At 50.8% G+C, this 21,775-nt stretch overlaps 2 protein-coding genes across 3 annotated transcripts in view; one reads left to right on the top strand and one right to left on the bottom strand.

Moving 5' to 3' along the window:
- The window catches only part of LOC116829207 (C-type lectin domain family 2 member D-like), a 276,193-nt gene that overhangs the window by 191,255 nt on the left and 63,163 nt on the right, over positions 1–21,775 (bottom strand). The gene's annotated exons all lie outside the window — the stretch shown is intronic.
- LOC116829185 (C-type lectin domain family 2 member D-like) lies at positions 11,277–20,600 on the top strand. The gene is made up of 5 exons (XM_032787880.2): positions 11,277–12,713; positions 14,382–14,471; positions 17,475–17,662; positions 18,773–18,879; positions 20,024–20,600. Exons 1-5 carry the CDS (start codon positions 12,551–12,553, stop codon positions 20,145–20,147), a joined length of 672 nt encoding a protein of 223 aa, XP_032643771.1. The 5' UTR covers positions 11,277–12,550; the 3' UTR covers positions 20,148–20,600.

Genomic DNA, 21,775 nt, shown 5'->3' with positions numbered 1-21,775 from the left:
GTTGGAACAGGAAGCGGAATGACCCGCACCCTTCCGTCCCCTTCCCACAACCCACAGCGACAAAATGGGACGAGGTGCTCTGTGGGATAGCTGCCCACAATGCACCACTCACAACAGCGCTGCAACTGGTGCAAGTGTGGACACCCTGCAGCGCTGGCCGTACACAGCTGTATGAGCACAGCTGTAACTACCAGTGCTGCAAAACTGCCAGTGTAGCCTCAGCCTTACGGTTTGGTTTGAGGGGGGATCTCAGCTGTGGCTTCGGGGTGCTGCATTGAGGAAACTAATCTGGCATCATCTGTGAACAGGCGTCTAGCTGAGGCTCGGGAAATGCACCACTCTGGGGGTGGGGGGATGCGAAAAGAAATATTTGCTCTTGCCTGCCACTGTGTCGAGAAACGATCAGCATTTGGTTTGGCCCTCCGGGGAGGGAATGTTTTGGACAATGGCTCGCTGCTCTGCCCGGGAGGTGGGGGGTTGCTGTCCCAGTGGCAGAGCGGGGGCGGGGTTTGGACGTCACCGTGTCGATTTACATACGGGGGCGGTCCTGGAAGTGGCCAGTTAATTAGCTGAGGCTGCTCCTGCTGACTCATTCCCAGACTGTGCTCCTGGCTGATGGGACTGGGGTGAGTGGCGGATCCGGTCTTCCCGTGGGGGCGCGGCTGAGCCCCGTGTCCCTTTGCGCTGCGGGTTGAGCCCGGATCGGGGATCCGAGACAGGGGCTGGGGAGAGGGGGGGCTGTTGTGCGCTTTGGGTGTGATGCTGGGGAGCGGGGTGCTCCGGGACCACCCCTTACGCTGCGTTGTACAGCGCCCTGCACCGGGGCGGCAGCGCGGTGCCGGGTGATCCAGTCCCCTCCGATGGGGCCGCAGGCGGCTGGACTCCCCCCTGCTCCACACACATTCCCAATGTCTGATTTGTGTCCATTTATTTCTTTGCTTAGAGACTGTCTGGTTTGGCCAATGTACATGGCAGAGGGGCATATATCACATTAGTAGATGTGTAGGTGAAGAAGTCCCTTATGGTGTGGCTGATGTGGTTAGGTCCTGTGCTATCACACCATGGTGCAAAATGGATTCCCAGTGGTGTAAGTGTGAATTAAAGCACCTGTCCCCAGGGCACACAGCAAGATGAGCAGCCAGCTCCCTGTGGAGCAAAGGGCAGTGCATCACACTCCTCCAGTCAGGCACAGGCAGGGTGAGCCGCTGCAGCAGCAGGTTTGTGCTAAGGTCACTGAGACTGGTGCAGGGGCCCAAGGGAGAGAGGTGCAGTCCCCCAATGGCAGTCTCACAGGAGGAGATGATGCAGGTGTTGCTGCGGGAGGTGAGCAGCTCTGTGCAGGGCACCTGGGCATAGTTTCCGTGTCTCTGTCTCTCTCTCCCTCTGTACACCTCGCCTTCTGTCCAGCCTGTGGGGCAGCCCTGATGTTAATTTACTTGCTGGGAGAGTAATTAAATCTTTCCCCTGACATACTTTCAAACATCACTAGTAAGTGAAACAATGGATTCACACAACTGCGTGGCTGTTTTGGGTAAGGTTGATCGCTAATTTGGTTCCTGAATCACTGAGGTCTGAGTATCACCAGTCTAGTCCCTGTCTGATACTAAACGTGATACTGGGCTCCCTCTCACCAGCCCTTGAATGGAAACTTTTCCCTCCCCTCATGAAAAATGTTAACAAATGGGCCGGGGGGAATGTCGCCCAATTTCTTGGGGCGAGTTTCATCCAAAAACTTTTGTTGCTTAAACCCAAGGAATTACTGGATCTCGATTATCAGAAATTCAGCAGATGGTGAAAACATTTTTTAATCGGAAAAGCCCATTTTCCATTTAAAAATAAGGACAGACTTTCAGCCAGCTCTACTTGAACACCACCAACAGCAGGATCTAAAAATCCTAAAAACAGCCGGGGAATGTGCATTTTCATCCTCTACCTCTTGTTAAGCACCAGTGATATTATTCCATGGTTCTCAGTAATCTCAGTCAGTGTTTTGCAGGCTGCTATTTATTCTTCATTTGTATTGGGGTAACACCTGGAGGCCCCAATCATGCACTCAGTGTGTGTCACAGGGTGTCAGGTCCCAGGGAACAAAGTCCCATCTGGCCAGTTGAAAACTCAGGGCAGTACCTGGGGTTATACAGGACCAGGGAGACTCTGGGGAGGGAGGGGTGCTTTGGCGCATTGGTTTCTGGGGGAAGGCTGAAGGTACAGGAGCAGCAAGCAGGATTGGAGAGGACTGAAGGCAGAAAAGCAGCAGAGGGAGTTGCCTGCTGCTTCGGAGCCAAGAGCTGAAAACATGGAGCAGTAGAGGGACTCGCTGATGTCTTCACATTGGAGAGCTGGACTCAGGAGAATTGGGAGAGGGCTGGGGGAGTGAGAGACTTCACGCTCCCCTAGTAAAGATGATCTCTCAGCAGAGAGTCAGGGAGCGGGGGAGGAGTGGGGTTGCACTCCAGCTGGAAGGGATGGGGTGACTGTCTTGATAGAAGAGGACTGACAGAGTCCAGGTGTGGCAGATGTGTGGTATGTAGGGCATCAAGGGATGAGATATCCTGGGATTTCAATGACTGCTTGCACTGCAGTGATAAATGGACTGTGTGTTGGGATTTAGGTTTTGGACTACTTGCACAAAGTTTTCCTGAGGAGGGGGTACTGTTGGGGCAAGAGGGCCTGTCCAAGAGTCCTTGGGTTACCTGAGAGTAAGAAATGAAGTAGGCCCGCTGATTGTGCCATGGCTTGCCACCAGAGTACTCTAATTGGGGCAGCCCTTTGTACAGGACCTAGCACCCTTAGGCCTGTCAATCACATAACTAAAATGTTGCCCTGGTACACAGCAGGGAAAGAAACGTGAATGAAAAATCAATTAGCGTAGGCAGGAAACTGGTCTCAACTTCCTCCTCTGCAAGGAAGTTGGACACGTGAGGAAGAACCTCATGTATAGATTCTTGGTCAAAAAACTACATTAAAATGGCATTTAGCTGAGCGCACACATCAGTAATTGAGGATAAACAACATTGCAGGGATGTTGTAATTATCTCAAAAGGAATTTATAAATCTAAGGAATTTACCATTATGGTTACACTTGAAAGGAATCTAAATGTGTTAAGGTTTGGGTGTCCAAACTCTGCCTCATCAGATTCTTTGAACTTTTCCTGTGTTATTAGATCATTGCCATCTTGTGTACAGGCTACTGTTGAATATACATGTATTTTTGGGATTAATGCTCATTACCCCCCTCGCTATTTTAATAACAGAAGATTCAACTTCCTCAGAAACCTTAACTCTGCTCTTTAGTGCTATAATGAGGATGGAAGAAGTGAAAACATTTAATGTCTCTAAAATGGGATGGATAGAAATCGGTTTTTAAAAACCAAATCAAATGTTGTTTAATGTAAATACAGGTTTTCTTTTAAAAATAAACCTATTTAAAGTTAAATTTGAAATTGACAACCTGAGTTAGAACCTAAACATACACTTCTACCCCAAAACAACGCTGTCCTCAGGAGCCAAAAAATCTTACGGCGTTATAGGTGAAACAGTGTTGTATCGAACTTGCTTTGATCTGCCGGCGTGCGCAGCCCCCCCCGAGCGCTGCTTTACTGCGTTATATCCAAATTCATGTTATATCGGGTTGCCTTATATCGGGGTAGAGATGTACTATAATTTCTTAATTAAAAAGAATTAGGTTGAACTGTCTTCTGCAAAGTCTTAATAAAGGCAAACTGAACTGGTGGAAGGCGCTGGCTAAGCACCTGGAACCAGAGTTTGCTGAAATGATGAACCAGCTTTTAACAGCAGAAGCCTCTGTTGCAGAGAGAATATTTTCTTCATTTCAGTTTGTTTAACTAATTCAGTTTGTTGACTAGTTCATTCCTAGTTGGATAAACAAGCTTTTCTCTGTTTTCTTTCTTCCAATCTATGACTAATAACTAGATGTAACAGGATGAGCAATCCTAGTTCTAAAAAACTTGAAGGACACAGTGACCAGAAACAATCAGCTTAATTGATTAACTCTAGGCACAGGCAACTGGTATAAACAGGAGTGCTGCTACTGGGGGATGGTGCCAGAAAAGGGGAGGGGCCAGTGGGGGCCACTGCCAGGGCTGGTCAGTGAGGGCCCCTGGGTCCCCCATGTGTCGCCCCTGACTATAGAGAATACTTTGTTTAACGAATCAGCTTTAGATAATGTTTCTTATATATCCAGCACATTTAAGGTAGTTTTTATTTAACTAATAAATTTTTTTAAAAAATTTGGTGCATTTATAATTGAATTTGATTTTCCATCTAAACAGAGCTTGCTGCAAGTCAGTATTGTTGTCTAGTAAGTAAGAAAAACATCACTCACCACTTTCTAACATAATACAAATATAAAAATTAAGAATCTGTACAAACATAAGCTATATAATTGCTTAAATAAATATGTCTAGATATCCTGTATTCTCCTGGCTAGCAAATAAAACAAACCCCCCCACCAAATTTAGTGTAAAGGCAAGTCAGCATGTTTTAATGATTTCCAACCAGTGAGAACCAACCTCTCTTTGGCACAGGTGGAAAGTGAGAAAGCACACAGATCTTCCTAGCTCAGGATTCCCTTACTGTCATTTATAATAAGGCACTTTTAAATCACTCTGGCGATGTAGGGGTCTTAAAACTTTCACAGTTTTATGCTTTAAAATTTTATGCTCCTGGAGGAATTGACCTAGAATGAGAACAGTTGAAAAACAATAGAAATGTGAACAACATTAACATAATAGTCAGGCTGCTACATCTCTGCTGCAGAGAATGTGATCAATTAACCATCACAAGAAACTTTAACAATGTTACTTCAGTCAGGCAGGCAGCTAGTGCCTTGGTGAATGAATCAATTAACTCAGACAGGGCTGCTATTTGTGCCTCTAGCCTGCCTCTTGCATAAAAACGATGCCCCCTCTCTCCAACAGTACTCACTCAGATCTGTGTGCTTTCTCCCCTCCCCTCCCCTGGCTCTGAGGCTGATCCTCCAGACACACTGGAACAGATGCACTGCCTAGGCTCCCAGGGAAGAGGCTGATTATTTATTTGTTGTATTTTTCTGCATGGGGGGCACAGAAAAATGAATGGGCAGACCAAATGAATTATGTGCCCCTGCAGGGGCGCAGAATCCCCCCAGGAGTAACAGTGGCATGGTGTCACTGAAAACATCTGCTTGATTTGCAGCGGCAGTCAGAAAAAGCTAATAGACTGTTAGGAACCATTAGGAAAGGGATGGAGAACAAGACAGAAAATATCATAATGCCTCTGTATAATTTTGTGGTATGCCCATATCTTGAATACTGCGTGAAGGTCTGGTTGCCCCAGCTCAGAAAAGATATACTGGAATTGGAAAAGGTACAGAGAAGGACAATAGAAATGATATGGGGCATGGAACAGCTTCCATATGAGGCGAGATTAAAAAGACTGGGGTTTTCAGCTTGGAGAAAAGATGAGTAAGCTGAAGTCTGTAAAATCATGACTGGTGAGCAGAAAGTAAATAAGGAAGTGTTGTTTACTCCTCATAACGCAAGAACTAGGGATCACTCAATGAAAATAGTAGGGATCACTCAATGAAAATAGTAGGCAGCAGGTCTAAAACAAAAAAAAGGAAGTATTTTTTTCCACACAATGCCCAGTCAACCTGTGAAACTCGTTGTCAGAGGATGTTGTGAAGGCCAAGACACTAACAGTGTTCAAAAAAGAACTAGATAGGTTCATGGAGGATAGGTCCTTCGATGGCTATTAGCCAGGATGAGCAGGGTTGCAACACTGTGCTCTGCGTATCTGTGGTCTCTGTTTGCCAGAACTGGTAGTGGATGACGGGGTGACTCACTTGATGATTATCTGTTCTGTTCATTCCCTCTGAAGCACAAAGTAGCCCGCGCATATGGGCCCATTGCAGTAGATTTAGAGCTGCTCTGTTTGACTGGAGCAGGGCAAAATAGCCTTTCTAGATTCTTCCTCCTCACCCACCCTGTCTGTCCTCAAAATTCCCCCTGCTTCTGGTACCACCCTACCGGTTACCCTGTGTGCTCAGATACACCAGTTTCCCTTCCCTTGCGGCCTACCTGTTGAGTAGATCTGGCTGAATGGGTGGCATCTGCAGACATTCAGGATTAATGGCTATTTTTCATAACAAACTTTGTCAGAAAGAATAGTCCCCTTTTGGAATGGCCTCCATATTGCATTGTTCTTGATGGGTCTGAAGCCACAGGATCCCACAGCAAAGCTGGTGGGTCCCTGCACTTTGAGGAAGTAAAGAGAGAGAGATGCCCTTCTCAAAATGGCCACCAAGCGAGGCCAGGTATGGCTTCTGTCCCATAGAGGAGAGAACACCATTTTGAAAGAGGGCAGCTCTGTCTGGCATTCTCTGTAACAGGCCATTGCATCTGAATCTGTTCTGCAGAAGGAGAACCTTTCTTTTCTGAAGAATAGCTTGGTGGAGAGGAGGGAACTACCATTAATCCAAAACAATGCAGCCCCCGCACAAAAGTTCAGTGGGTTTTAATGCTATGGGAAGTGCTGTTACTGAGAGTGGGGGGTGACAACTGTAGATCTTGCGATTGCTCCTTGATTTTCATTTTCACTGTCTACAAAACTGAAGCCCATGGGCAATATCTTTGTGCGTGAGGTTAGAGGGCCAGGGAAGAGAGGGGATGCATCGAGTGCCCATAATTATCATGGAGTCTTTATTTTTGCATGGCGCTCAGCATAACATGTTTCTTAATGGGCAGAGGATCTCTTAAATAAGTCGCTTGAATATTGAGAGGTTAGGCAAGGTTGGTGAGGTAATATCATTGACTGGGCCAACTTCTGTTGGTGAAAGAGACAGGTTTTCCAGCCACACAGGGCATTTGTCTTCAGGTCTGGGAAAGGTTCTTCCGGCTAAGGTGGAATAGATTGTTTAGCATCAGTAATTAGCACATATTCTAAGGGACCATTCAAGGTAGAATGGCTGGTTAACGCCTCTGCAGTCATAGGGGATTACTGGGTTACCCACTGTTGTAAAAAGCCATAAATCCAGTGTCTCTGTTCAGTCCATGATTTCTAGTGTCTAGCAGAGGAATGAATTTAAGCTCCCAGACTTGTCTTTTGAAGGTGTTATGCAGGGATCAGTCGGATTCAGAGGCTTGCTTTGTGACAGGTGTGCTCCCACAGGCAATAGGGTGAGTTTATTTACTGGTTATTAAAAAAATCATGAAAATCTCAAGGTGTGTCTGGGGTGGGGCACTTCTTGGAACCTGCAAACAGTCTCACTGCAGGCTAATTGGCTCCTCTCCTCTGTGGCTCCCTTCTTGTCATATTTAGATTTGCTGCCCTTTTAGAGTGTTTCTCCTAAGTGCTCACGGGGATTGGCTGGAATGGGAAGTGCCACCTGCCGCAGGAGAGTGAAGTGAAGGCGCATGCTGGGGGTTGAGCAACCTGCCAGGCTCTGACTCTTGTCTTCGTGTTGCAGCTTGCGTCTGTAGGAGAAGGGAGGGGAGCCGACTCAGAGCTTTTGCTAAAGAAACAGCCCTGAGCACAGCCCTGGGATTCTCCGCCGCTGGGTCTAGGGGACCCAATCCTGCTCTGCTCAGGTTCGGGGTCCTGCTGGGGCAGGGAGACGCAGTGCACGAAGTAAGGAATCTCTGGTACTCGGTGAAGAGGGGAGATCCTATGCTGATCAGGATGGGGAGGGGGAGCATGGAGCAAGGGAGGGGGAGCTTCAGCTAAACCCTGGAGAGTGGAGCAGGGGTCAGACGGGGGGATACTAAGGAGGGGGTTACACTGCTGGAGCTAGGACAGGTATGTTTCTCCACTGATCAGATGGGGGACTGTTGTTGGGTGGGGCTGTGTGCTGACCAGATGGGAAGGGGATTGGAGGCTGTGCTGAGCAGTTTATTTGAACTGTGAAACACCCCCCCACCCCCACCCCTACCCCAGAATCTCAGTTTGCTGCGGGCTAGGGTGGGAAACAGCCTGGAGGTGTCTGTATCCCGTCCAGGGCAGTTCTCTTGGAATTGGCACGGGCCAAGCAGCCCATCCCGCTGCTCTAATTCAAGAGCATGGTTCAGCTCCCAGAAATGCAGGGATGTTAGCAGCTCATAGACTCACAGACTCATAGACTCATAGGTCAGAAGGGACCAACATGATCATCTAGTCTGACCTCCTGCACAAGGCAGGCCACAAAACCCTACCCATACACATTTATAACAACCCCGAACCCATGACTGAGTTATTGAAATCGTCAAAATTGAGATTTGAAGACCTCAAGCTGCGGGGGAATCCACCAGCAAGCGACCCCATGCCCCACGCTGCAGAGGAAAAGGCGAAAAACCTCCAGGGCCTCTGCCAATCCGCCCTGGAGGAAATTCCTTCCCGACCCCAATTATGGCGATCAGCCTAAAAACCTGAGCATGTGGGCAAGGGACTCACCAGCCAGCACCCAAGAAAAGACGAATTCTCTGCAAAGTAACTCAGTTCCGCATCCCATCCAAACATCCCCTCACAGAACCATCGAAGCAGACTTATCTGCCGATAATCCAAAATCAATTGCCCAAATTAACTATCCCATCATAACATCAACCCCAATCCATCTATACTTATCAAGCTTAGTCTTAAAGCCCGATAAGTCTTTTGCCCCTCACTACTTCCATCGGTAAGGCCGTTCCAGAACTTCACTCCCCTAATGGTTAGAAACCTTCGTCTAATTTCAAGTCTAAACTTCCTAATATCCAGTTTGTACCCATTCGTCCTCGTGCCTACATTAGTACTAAACTTAAATAATTCCTCTCCCTCGCCTAAAACGTACCCCCTGATATATTTTATATAGAGCAAGCATATCCCCCGCGAGCTTCTTTTGGCCAGGCTGGAACAGCCAGCCTAAGCTTTGAGTCTTCCTTTCATAAGGCAGATTTTTCCATTCGCTCGGATCATCCTAGTAGCCCGTCTCTGAACCGCTGTTTTTCCCCAACGTTTTGAATTCATCCTTCCTTAAAACTGGGCACAGCCAGAACTGCAGCAACAATATGTCCAGGGTAGGGTCTCACCATGCCGTATATAACAGCACTAACACCTCCTTCTCCTTGCGGATAATACCTCGCCCTGATGCGGTTTAAAACTGGCATTGCTATTTTTAACAGGCCATGATCCCACATTGGCGGCTCATAGTCATCCTGCTATCAACCACATACTCCATACGGTTCCTTCTCCTCCTCAATCGTTTCACACTGATGCGTTCCCAACGTCTAATCTAAATTCTTATTTATTAATCCCTAAGTGCATGACCTTGCACTTTCACTATTTTATATTTCATCCGTATTACTATTTACTCCAGTGTACAAGGGTGGTCCACCCCCCCCCCCCCCGTGCTCTTCTGGTAATAGTATCCCGTCCTTCTCCCGATGTTAGCAATACCCCCCAGCTTCGTGTCATCCGCCAAACTTTTTAACACTTCCCGCTCTTTGTGCCAAGGTCAGTAATAATAGGTTAAATAAGTCGGTCCCAGAACCGATCGCCTTGAGGGACTCCGCTAGTACTCCTTCCCGCCCTGACAGTTCCCCTTCGCACGACCCGCTGCGTGATCCCCCTTTAAACCCGTTCCTTATCCACCGTTACTTAGCCTCACATTCATCCCCATCTTTTCCTATTTAACTAACAGTTCCCCATGCGGTGTCAAACGCCTTACTGAAATCGAGGTAAATTAGATCTACCGCATTTCCTTTGTCTAAGTAATCCGTCACCTTCTCAAAGAAGGAGATCAGGTTGGTTTGGCACGATCTACCTTTAGTAAATCCATGTTGCAACTCGTCCCAATTACCATTGAGCTCAATGTCCTTAACTACTTTCTCCCTTAAAATTTTTTCCAAGACCTTACACACGACCTCTAACATACTCTAGTTGAAAACAGGAGGTTAAACAGCAAGGGCTGAAGCTGCCTCCTCCCATAAGAACTCAGCAGCTGGGGGGGCAAGTTATAGACCATGAAGCAACTATTACAATATGATCTATAAAGCCAGAGGTCGGCAGCCTTTCAGAAGTGCTGTGCTGAGTCTTCATTTATTCACTCTGCTTTAAGGTTTTGTGTGCCAGTCATGCATTTTAACGTTTTTAGAAGGTCTCTTTCTATAAGTCTTGTGATAGACCCAGGCCCGCTGGGTACAGCAGAGTAGTCAAAGGGAGATATGTTGGCCATTGGATAAGCAGTTTTCTGTTCCTGAGTGACCAGAGCAGGGGCTGCTCCAGGCTAATGAGAACACCCGACTCCAATTAACCTGCTAAGAGTCAGGTGAGGCTGTTAAGCACCTGACTCTAATTAAGGCCCCTCTGATGCTATAAAAGGGCTCACTCCAGTCAGGCCAAAGGGAGCCAGAGGAGAGGAAGTGCGTGCGAACTGAGAGCAAGAGGTGTGCGAGAAGCTGAGAGTGAGTAGGCATCCTGCTGGAGGACTGAGAAGTGGAAGCGTTATCAGACATCAGGAGGAAGGTCCGATGATGAGGACACAGAGGGTGTTGGGAGGAGGCCACGGGGAAGTAGCCCAGGGAGTTGTAGCTGTTGCACAGCTGTACCAGGAGGCACTATAGACAGCTGCAGTCCATAGGTCCCTGGGCTGGAACCCGGAGTAGAGGGTGGGCCTGGGTTCCCCCAAACCTCCCAACTCCTGATCAAACAGAGGAGGAATTGACCTGGACTGTGGCTTCTACCAGAAGGGGAGGTCTCTGGGCTGTTTCCTGACCCACAGGGTGAATCTGTGAGGTGAGCAAATCCACCAATAAGTGCAGGACCCATCAAGGTAGAGGAGGAACTTTGTCACAGTCTATAATATATAACTAAATGGTTGTTGTATGTAAAGTAAATAAGGTTTTTAAAATGTTTAAGAAGCTTCATTTAAAATTAAATTAAAATGCAGAGCCCCCTGGACCGGTGGCCAGGACCCAGGCAGTGTGAGTGCCACTGACAATCAGCTCGCATGCCACCTTTGGCACACGTGCTGTAGGTTGCCTACCCCTGTATTAAGCTAAAGAGTAGGCTTGGAAGGATTCAGTTTTGATGGCACACAGGCACACTGACGGAAAATATCTCCATTGGTGATGTTTGAAATGTACAGCCTGGCAAAGTATGAAAACTTTTAAAATATGAACATCTGTCGTCTTTAAATATTGTCTGACCGCCACCCACTGACCCACACTTTCTTCACAACTATGAAAACTTAAACTGATGTAAAAAAAATTACAAAGAAACCTGTGTTATCCGTTGAAATTACAGATATTGAATTCTGCCAAGCCTAAGAAGCAAACGCTTCCTGTTGACTTTTTACTGGAACAGTGCCAAGTGTTACTGATATTTTCCTATGTTGAAAGTGACTACAGTAGTAGATTTTTAGAAAGGGGTGAGAGTATGCTGCTTATCTTCACCAAGAAAGGAGAATGGGTGGGTTGCTTTTTGTTGTTGTTCCAGATCTAGCCCCAATCTCTCAACTATGAATACAAACTTGTATGAAGGAGAATGTGTTTAACTGCTGGACCAGAAATGCCTTATGATGATGAGGTTCAACTGAGTGCACTGAGGTCTCAAAAATAGTGTATATTTTAGTGAGTTTCATGTACAGGATTCTCAGGTAGACACTCACTAACTTTTTGCTCTTTGGTTGCAGCTATCACAGAATAGTGTATCAATGTGCATCCTTTTCAGATGCCGTAGTTTCGTTCGTTGGTTCCCTCCTTGGCTGGTCCAGGCTGTGTAAGGTTAGATTTACATTTCTTTGTTCTAAACAATCTTAATAATACAGTCTTGGCAAGAGATTCAATAGGAGGAACTGTATGACTGGCAATAGCATCCCTTAAGAAGTAAACCCACAACGGGAAGCTTTTTTTTTTTTCATGATGTGACCAAATTCTCATGGTGTGACAGTAACTAAGGGTAAATGGCTTCCTGTGAATGGACACTTCCAGGTCTGTTACCTGCTGCTGAGATGAGAGGTTCTGGGCCAAAAGCAGGAGCCAGTTGAGTCTAGATGCTGGATACAGGGTTTGAAATGTTCTTGCCCAGCGATGTCCGATTAAAAACTCTCGTTCGTCCTGGTAGGAACTTGACTTGTTAGGAGCAGCATGGTGAGGGGCCAAATGGTAGTGGATTCCAGGGTGTGGGGAGAGACTAAATCAATAAACTATCATTTTTCCCTTAGGTAAAGTCTTGAATTTGGGCCCAAAAGCCGGCCAGATCTATGTGCCAAATGCGTGAATGTTTGTGGTGCCATTGGGCTGTTCTGGCAGGGTCTGGGTTCTGCTGGTGGATTAGGATCAGTTCTGTGGGCTCTCAACTTGTGCAGTAGAATTCAGAAGCCAAAAACTAACTGGATGTCTTGGTGCTTATGTTCTTGGCCCGAACAGGAAATGACAAGAACTGACTCCGCTGTGCCCTGAACTATTCTGAGTGTTGCATCTTAGCTCCTGCACAGAACTGAAAGTTGCAGAGGGGGAGGAATCAGAGTGACTCTTGCCACAGCCAGAGAGGAGCGGATCAGAGGTGCTCAGAGCAGCCTGTGCGCGTCAGCGGAGAGATGGGGAAAACCGCAGATTCAACTGAGCACAGTCCACAAGGACTTTGTAATGGGGACCCTGAGGCAGGAAGGGAGATGGAAACTCAAAAGAATCCTCAACAAGAACAGTTATTAATGGAGTTGTCAAGTAGGAATGGAGATGCAACGAGAGAACGAGACGCAGGTAATCACAGCTTCCTGGTCAGGGAACGGGAGGGGGAGACGCATGCTGGGCTTTGCAATTTCCCCTTCCACTGAGGGTTTGTCTCCTTGCGTTCGCCCGGGTAGCAAGGCCCTGACTGCCCCAGTGGGCTCCTGTCAGCACTTACCCAGCCAGAACTTGTAACCGCTGTTTTCTATCTGCAGCGGAGGGTTGTGGATGAACAGTTCTGGGTGGCAATGTGTCACTCCTGTTTAAAGAGCAAAAGACAATGAAATGCTACGAACGAACCCCAGGACACAGCGGGGTGCCAGATATCTATGTGTACTAACTACACACAGACACACCAGGCCCAGCTACAAGCACACTGCTGCTCGGGCTGGCTTCTCAAATCTAAAACACAGTGAGCGCCGCTGGAAGGCGCACCAGCTATTTAAAGGGGCGCTAGCCCTATTTCTGCACACTACAGCATCCATATCTAAAACCCTGGGCCCCCGTTCTGTGCTCATCCCTCTGCTTACCGTGAGGGCCAGACTCTCAAACAGGAGAGCACAGGCCCCCTCACGTATTCTTGTATTTCTAGTCGAGTGCCTAGAGCCCAGCCAGGCTGGGGCCCGTTGCGCTGAGTGCTGTACAAATGTACACACAATGAAAGTCCCAGCCCCAAAGCGCTTAGTCTAGCCACATCTGGGGTACTCCCAGGGTCCCCCACTTGCACATGACAAGGAGCCAGGTGCATGGGGACAGTGAAATTCCTGCCTTCCGTTGAGGAGCCCGTGTTCAAGCTGGGTTTTCCCTAGGCCTTCTGAAAATGTGGCTCTGGGCGTTTGGGGAAGGCTGTTTGTGAAGGCTGGGTGGGGCCACAGAGTTGTTCTCCCAGCCCCACACTGGCTCAGAGGATGGACTTCTTTTGCACAGGGTTTATTCCCTGGGTAATGAGCCAGTGTCCCTAGTTCCTTCATTTTTCAGAGTGTCTGAAGTCTCGGTGCTGTGACACCTTCTCAGCTCTCTGGTGGAATCAATATAGGCAGGAGGGGATAGCTCAGTGGTTTGAGCATTGGCCTGCTAAACCCAGGGTTGTGAATTCAGTCCTTGAGGGGGCCACTTAGGGAACTGGGGTAAAAATCCATCTGGGGATTGGTCCTGCTTTGAGCAGGGGGTTGGACTAAAGACCTCCTGAGGTCCCTTCCAACCCTGATATTCTATGAACAGATAGTAGATTTTCCCCCACACTCACTGAGGGAGGGGCATGGGTTCATGTGTTCAACTGCTCTGGGCTCAGAGCTGCCTGACCTAAGACAGAGGAGCTGGGCTCAATGCCAGACACGGCTCAGGGCACAGACTGCAGAGAAGGGGAGTGAGAGACCTGTTCCTATCCCTTCTGTCTGACAGCTGGGAGCTGGTCACCCTTCCGATGCTCCAGGAGAGCCTGGACTGGAAGAGGGGGATTAGCTAGACCCATTTATCCTCTAACAGGAGCCAAGATCCCTGTAACTCGGTGGGATTTGGGGAGGGCATTGTTGGGACTCTGTGGTTTTAACTAATATCCAGGCACGTGCAAGGGCACACGCATTCCAGCAATACAAATAAATACCTGGTCTGTGGCTGCTCCCGTGTTGCTGGTTACTGACGTTGGCTCCCCGATCCGCTGCCATGGAGCAGCCCTGCGGGCATTCCTGACTTCTCTTTCAGGTTGTATCTGTCCCTTCAGGAAACCATTAGTATGGGGCACAGTTGCAGGTCTGGTCGTCATCATCATTGTTTTGGGGACATCTCTGGCAGGTGAGTTCCCAGCCCGGCTGGCCTTCTCCGTGCTTCCCATTCAGTTGCATGTTCTCCCCTCCCAGCCTCTCTGACCTCAGCACTGGGTTCAGGAAGGATTCACATCAGATGTCTTGCCAATTCGCCCCCTGCCCCCCCCCACACCGGCTCCAGTGCCCATCACTCCCTCTGTACAGCTCAAACACACATGCCCCATATTACACACACCTAGAGCAATGGAGTGAACTTAATTCCCACCACAGGATCTCTAGCTGATCCGCACAGTGTTCCTGTGAGGACACAGGACAGGGCTTGCAAGTACTACAGTGTTTCTGAGACAGGCTTGATTAGGCAGTGGACACTGGGGAAGTGGGGGAGCTCACTGCAGCGCAGCTGGGAAATAAACCTGTCTGTCAAGTTGGAATGCAGATGGGAGAGTTTCCACCTCGGCTATTAACCACTCTAGCTGGCACACGCCGTAAATGCTGTTTATGCTGCTAAACGTGACCCTTATTATAGATTCATCGCACACAGACCTTCATTTCAGTTGCTGCCATGTTTCCCCGGCTCCCTCTGCTGGAACCTGGCAAGAACAGCAGTTCAAATAACTCCCTCAACATTAAAAAACCCAGGCAGTGCATAGCAGAGGCTGCTCATAGCATCCACACCACCTTAACTCTGCCCTCCCATAGACACTCTGTGAAAATCCAGCTGCGCTCTACATCCATGCCAAGCCCAGGAAAGAGGCTACTGCCCTCTTTAGCCTAATGTGGTGAAGTGCCTGATGGAGGCTTATGCATGGTTAGTGTTCAGAATCGTTGCCATCTAGACTGGACACAGTGCCACGCAAGAGCAATCAGACCCCCACTGCTCATGAAGGACCCATTCTGTTCTGGCACAGAGGGCTTGGCATAGCAGCTACCCAGCCCCTCACATGCTGGGGCCCTCAGGCTCTCTGAGGCAGCCAACTCTCCCTGTGTCACTAAGCCCAGTTGCAGGGAGTCTAAATATCTAACCTCCCCCCTGCCTGGGACATCCCCCTGGAAAGCAGCACTGTCCATGTGAGACTCCTGCTCCTCTGCTTGGGCTCAGACACAAACATAGGATTAGCGTGCTATGCAGAGTGCCCTACTCAGCATGTGACTGGAGCAGGCCAGCGTCACTACAAGGGGGCAGAGTTAAGGTGATTGGGGGGACGTAACATGTACTCTGCAGTGTACATGTTCCTGGTGTCTCTAATAGCCCTGCCATGCTTGCTAGGCTCTTGTTGGGAAGCCAGGGAATTAAATAACATGATCAGGGTCCTTGGGCTGAGCACCATGACCCTATCCCAGCTCCTATGGAAATTAATGCAGAGCGTCTATGTATTTTAATAGGCTAGTATAAGAGGGAACTGTCTCAGGGTGACCCCTTATGGCCTAACATGGCCCTCTCCTCAGATCAGGAGTCTCTGAGCCTCTTTCTGGGATCTGTGCTGGTCCGTTTCAACTCCTTCTCTGCAGAGATCAGCCGGCAACCAGCCCTCCTCTCCCTCGGAGGTTCTCTGCTGCCTCTCCGGGAGCTTCTCTTCTCTCCAGGCCTGGACTGGTTTTTAACCTCGTGACTGCCTGTCGTGGGCCCCCAGTAATTTCCCCAGCTGGGGAGGAGGGTGGAGTGAGGGACAGGTAGGGCTGGCCCCATTATCTTTGGAGGCCGGTTATGCTGTAACAGGCAGGACCGGCTCCAGTGTAACTTTTCTGTTACTCACCCCATTCAAACCATTGCACAGGCCCCTTCCAACCCCTCCCTGGTGCTGCTCGTGTGGATTAGGGAGTCGGACAGTCCCAGTTCTGCACAGTAGCCAGGTGTGGGTAAGGCCTGAGGTTAAAACATTGGCCTGGGCATTGGGATTCCTGGGTTCTGTTCCCAGATCTGCCCCTGGGAGACTGGGCAGAATGCTTTCCCCACTCTGTGCCTCAGTTTCCCCTTAGTAAAATGCGGTTAATTTCACTTCCCTGCCTCACAGGGCAGGGGAAATGTGAGAATAAAATCAACCATGCTTGTGGGGAACTCGGGTGCTGCTATAGTGGGTGTGCGCATGCTGAAAGGCCTATACATAGGAAGGCTGGGCCAGGAGGTCGTGCCTCTGTCTAGGCATCTACACTACACCCATCATGGGGGTGCTTGAGCTTGGCCTATACAAGCGATGGCAGCGCCTGTGTATGTCCGTTCCTGGCCATCTGGGGCAAACCACTGCGGAACCAGACCCGGCATAACTGCTGGATTTGTGTCCCAGGTGCCTGGAGATTGTGCCCCAGCCCGTCACTGACCTGGCCCGATAAGTTTTTCCGGTGGATCTAACAACTCACAGCACAGAAGCAGCTTCCCATGGCTGAGGTGCTGGTGCCACCCTGTGGCCGAGGTGCTCAAGTTCCCGCCTCTGAGTCCAGTTAGTGCCACGGGCTGAGCATGCCCCTGAAATTCATCTTACAAAAGTGCCATAATGGACACTTGTGTGAGCCCCCCGGACTCGGGAGGGGTGCGGTGTGAGCAAAGGACTGGCCAGGACTCCTGGGTTCAAATCACAGCTCGGCCCCCAGACTCTCTGTGACCCGGAGCCAGCCCCTCCCCTTCTGTATTGCCAGCCTCCGGGATCAAGTGAGAGGCTGGTACTGACGCAAGTGAATTCTCTGTTGCTCAATGAACTCTGAGCATTGTCCAGCCATCTCCCCTCGCCTGGCACCCCCCGGGCTGAGACTGTCCCTTTCTTACAGAGGGGGCTGCGTGGAGCTAGGACTGCAGGGTGGGGGTATCAGAACCCAGGAGTCCTGTCTCCCAGTCCGTACACAGGGGTAGTGCCTGTCCCCACTATACCCATCAGGGAGGGGGATGGGATCTATCTCAGGCCCAGAGTCACTGGCTCTGGTGTGGGGTCCCGGCTCTACTCAGGCTGGTGGTGGGGGTTTGTTTGCCTGAGGGGCTGCTCCCCTGGGGGGCAGGGAAGGGAACAGGGACAGACTCACCCTGTTACTCTCTCCCCTCCAGTGGTAACATCTAAGCTACTTGCAGCTGAACTGAGGTTACGAGGAGAGACCGCCTGCCCCAATGGCTGGGTCGCATTCCAAGAGAAATGTTACTATTTCTCCGAGGCCGAAGGGAACAGGACTTACAGCCAGAACAACTGCTCCTCCCTCGGCGCCTCCCTGGCTCCGATCGACACCCAGCAGGACATGGTGAGTTTGTAGAGCAGTAACAGGCTGGGCGCGGCTTGGTGGCTGGTGCTGGAACAGTGCCAGGGCTCAGACCCTGGGGGTGAGGTGGGAGATGGCAGGATGGGTCCCAGCCTGGTGCTGATCTAACCGTCCCTGTCCCAGGCAGACGTCCCACTTCCGTGGGCACAGCTGGCTCTGCTCCAACTCCCTCCTTGCGGCGGGCTGCCCATCTGCCTCCATTCCCCGACCTCGGCTCCTCTCCCACCTCCAATGGTGAGACCCTGCCAGGCTGCAGCCTGACACCTGCCTTGGCAAATCAGGGCTGACCTCTGGGCACCACGCTCCCTCTGCCCCAGCGGCTGCTGGGAAGGGCTGGGCAGCTCAGCGATTCCCGGAGGGGGTTCAGCGGTTCCAGCCGCGCCTGTTCTGAGGGCGTCCAGCTTCCAAACTCTCAGCAGCAACTCGTGAGACTCAACCCATGTCACACTGCTTCTCTATCTCCCCCGCCATCTCTTCTGAACTCCCCTTCCCTCCCCCTGCTTCCCCGGCTCCCCTGCTATCTCCTCTGAACCCCCAGCCCTCCCCCCCTGGTTCCCTGTCCATTGAGATCTCCTCCCCATCCATTCCCTCCAGCTGTGGCTACTGCAGTCCCTTCCCTTCCACTCTCCCTGATTCCCGTTCACTGAGATCTCCCTGTCCACCCCCTCTGACCTGAGCTGTCACAGCACCCTGCCCTACTGATTCCCTGAGCCCCAGCCCTGCTGCTTTCCTCTGGGCCTCTCGTTCCTGGAGCTCCCGGCATCCTGTGGCTCTTAGGCTGGGACCTGTTCAATGTGTCCAGTTCTTTCTAATGTAACGTGGGAGCCCAAGTGAGACCCTAAGGGGGGCTGATTATCATGGGGGGCTGAACACTCACCCTCTGACAGGGTACCCAGATCATGTCACATTAGAATAATCTCTTCCAAGCCAAGTGCTGGCTGCAGCTGGTGGCAGACACTGCATGGGACACATTTGCTGGACTGGGGGACAGGGATACCCCTGCCCTGTCTGTCGGCCTGTAGCCTCAAACCCAGCTCTTTTGGGAGCTCCGTCAAACATGCCCTGTACAGTTTCCTGCTGCTCTTGTTAAAGGACTTCATGCTGCACTACAGAAGCCCCCGTGATCACTGGTTCGGCCTCCAGAGGGAGCAGGATCTCCGGCCCTGGAGATGGGTGAACGGCACCGAATTCAACAACTGGTGAGTTCTCGCCTCTCCCTGAGTATCTGGTTGCGGGCACCTGACATCCTGGACTCACACCGAGCCAAGACTTGTCGCTGACAAGGGAAACCTGAGTCTTGTATGACAAAGTGACATCAATATGCTCCCCATGTCTGTGTCCACCCCCACCTCCTGTGGGAAGCGTAGGGGAGTGATGCAGGATCTGGGCTGTCTGATCCCAGTCTTGCATGATGCTGATTCCTTTCTGCCTTGAGAGATCTCGGCCCCTGCCCTGGTCTTAGCACCGGTCTCCTGCCGTGGGTCTTAGCCACTTTTGTGGGGCAGGCAGAGCCCTCCTCACCAGCCGGAGGGGTGTGAATCTCCAGCTACGCTGCATCTGTGCAGTGCTCAGTGCTCTTTCTGTCTGTTTCCTTCCCCACCCCCATCCCAAACAGTACCCTTGCCAGCAGCTCCCCATGTGCTGGGGCGACTTCTCTGCCCTGGGCTCTGCCTTTCCTGATGCTCTCTCTGCTCCCCCCATGACAGCATTGGTCGTCTCTGAGCTATGGTCTGCTGCGCTGGGGGACCTGGCGCTGACCCAACTCTGCCTGGGGCGGGAGGAAAGCTGATGGCTGCGTCTGGCTGCTCCCTGCTGGAGGAACTGCTGCTGGGTCTGTCTGTCTGCCTGCTTCCGTGTTTGTCCATCTGTCCTGAACACTGATGTATGTGCTGCTGGGTGGAGCTAATCTCGATACAGCTGCTCTGATTCTACCCACCGGGGGTCAAGAACAGGTTAGATGTGTCACTCGCCAGCCGCCGTGGGTCCGTGATGGGAGGGCTGCTCTTATTTTCCCCCAGACCAAAGTGCAGGTGTTTGAAGGAGCCTCCCCTTAGAGCCAGCATGGCCCAGTGGCTAGAGCAGGTGCCGGGGAGTCAGGAGACCTGGGGTTTGATCCCGGCTTTGTCACTAACTGCTGTGCTGCCTGGGGCAGGTCCCTTCACCTCTGTGCCTCCACTTCCCCACCTGTGCTATGGGGGTAATGCCGGTTACCTCCTTTGGCACGTGGTGCGACTGTGTCTCTGTGTGTTTCTATGTGCTGTGACCCTGCTGTGTGACTGGGAACCCTCTGCCCAGCAGCCCCCAATCACTGTTACTGACAGTCTTTTTGTTCCTTCCCCGCAGGTTTACAATCGGAGGGGGAGGCGAGTGCGCGTATCTGAAGGAAGCGAAAGCCATCAGCTCCTCGCGGTGCTCTATGGAGAGGCACTGGATCTGCAGCAAACCCCACGTGTGTGCAAAGGTTTAGCACGGTGCCGGGCAGGGGGCTGAAGGCTCAGCCCTGACGAGAAGGGACATCATTGATGCTGACGGGCTCAGATGTTTTTCTGGCTAATCAGAGTGTTCGCAGTTATGCTAGTGAGGTCTGAACCAAAAAGCATCTGAGATGGGCCAGACACTTCTGCTTTAGGGCATAAGCTCCTATCTCTGGGAGTAAACTTTCCACTGTGGGTGAGTGACCTCGTAACTGGTCATTGGGTGTCCTGCCCTTTGCTCTGTTCTTCCCAGACAGGAGACTGGACTGGATGAACTGGGGATTCCTGAACCAGCTGGTTCTCACCTGAGGCCTCTTCTTCTGGTACGTCTGGACACCAAGACAGGCAAATGAGGATCAAACTCTGGGCTACCTTTCAGGGGGCGGTTTTGATCTCATCTTCTAGTTGAGCCACTCCAAAGCCACAGACCTGCCACCAGCCATCACTTCCACAATCAGCACTTCCAGCTATAATAAAGCTGCCTGGAGTGTACACACTACACAGGCTTGCTCCGACCAGTGGAAGTGCTCTTCCTACTGCACTGACATAACTTCCCCTCTACGAGAGACGCAGGGCATGTGACCATGTAGTTTAGAGCATCGGTTCTTAACCCGTGCGCCACGTGTCGCCCAGTTAGCACATAGCTGCAGCCCAGATCAACTGAGTGCTAAAGGCTGGCCCGTGGTGGGGTCCGGGTTCCTGGCTGCCCGGTGCAGTGGGATCTGGGGCTGCCGCCCAGCCCTGCAAGCTCCGGGGTTAGGGTCCAGGCCCACAGTAATAAATAAATTAAGAACCACTAAGAGCGATGCAGTGCCTATGTAGACATCAAGTTATGTGTATCAGCTTTTAGCTGTCATTCTTGTCAATTTCATGGCTCCCTGCCCCAGCTGTGAAACTGACAAGAAAGGCTGGTAGCCTCCCTGCTGTGAACCCTGTACCTGACTCCTAGCTAGGGAGGCACGTGGAGGGGCTTCTTGCTCTTAGCTGGGCTGCCGAAAGCCCGGCAGGAACTCCTGTGGGGAGCCTGGCTCTCGGCCTCTCACACTGCCCCACTTAAGTCTGGGGAAGTGCTCCTGTTGAGGATGACCACCGCCCACAGAAGGAGGGTCATGGGGATGTTTCTGTGATGCCAGCGTAACGCAGGACTGCTCAGTGTGGCGCCCTGCGCTCCAAGTGGTGGCTAGGCCAGCTAGAGTTGACGAGCCGCTGTCTTCTAGCTCACCCATCAAGCTCAAGAGGTCCCAGGTTTGATCACAACCGCCGACAGCATTAACTAGGCCAGAAGCAGCATCCATGCACCCAGTGCTCTGGCCTGCTGTAGGCGCTGACTGACGGAATCCTCCTTGTCCTTCAGCCAGGGGCCAACATAGGTCAACTTACGTTTGTAGTGTAGCTGTGCCCTTAGGCCCTCAGATGAAAGAGACTAGGATTGTTTTGCAGGGCAGCAATCTCTGGTCAAGAATGACCTGAGACAACACCATGGGTCATATCAGCCACTCCACTGTTGCGGGGGAGATGTATCATATTTTTCCAATCGATCTAGCTGAACTAGAGCATAAGTTACTGGACTCAACACAACAATCACTGGGTGAGCTTCTCTGCCCTGTGTTCTGCAGAAGAT

This window comes from Chelonoidis abingdonii, chromosome 12 (genome assembly GCF_003597395.2).
Source record: "Chelonoidis abingdonii isolate Lonesome George chromosome 12, CheloAbing_2.0, whole genome shotgun sequence".
NCBI classification, from domain to species: domain Eukaryota; kingdom Metazoa; phylum Chordata; order Testudines; family Testudinidae; genus Chelonoidis; species Chelonoidis abingdonii.
The sequence above is the reverse complement of the archived record's forward strand: the minus strand, read 5'-3'. Positions and strand labels throughout refer to the sequence as shown.

Excerpts from the sequence above, each read along its gene's own strand:
- LOC116829185 (XM_032787880.2), top strand. The coding sequence starts at position 12,551 with ATGGGGAAAACCGCAGATTCAACTGAGCACAGTCCACAAGGACTTTGT. Across the intron at positions 12,714-14,381 it reads AACGAGAGAACGAGACGCAG|GTTGTATCTGTCCCTTCAGG; the intron begins GTAATCACAGCT and ends CTTCTCTTTCAG. Across the intron at positions 14,472-17,474 it reads TTTGGGGACATCTCTGGCAG|TGGTAACATCTAAGCTACTT; the intron begins GTGAGTTCCCAG and ends TCTCCCCTCCAG.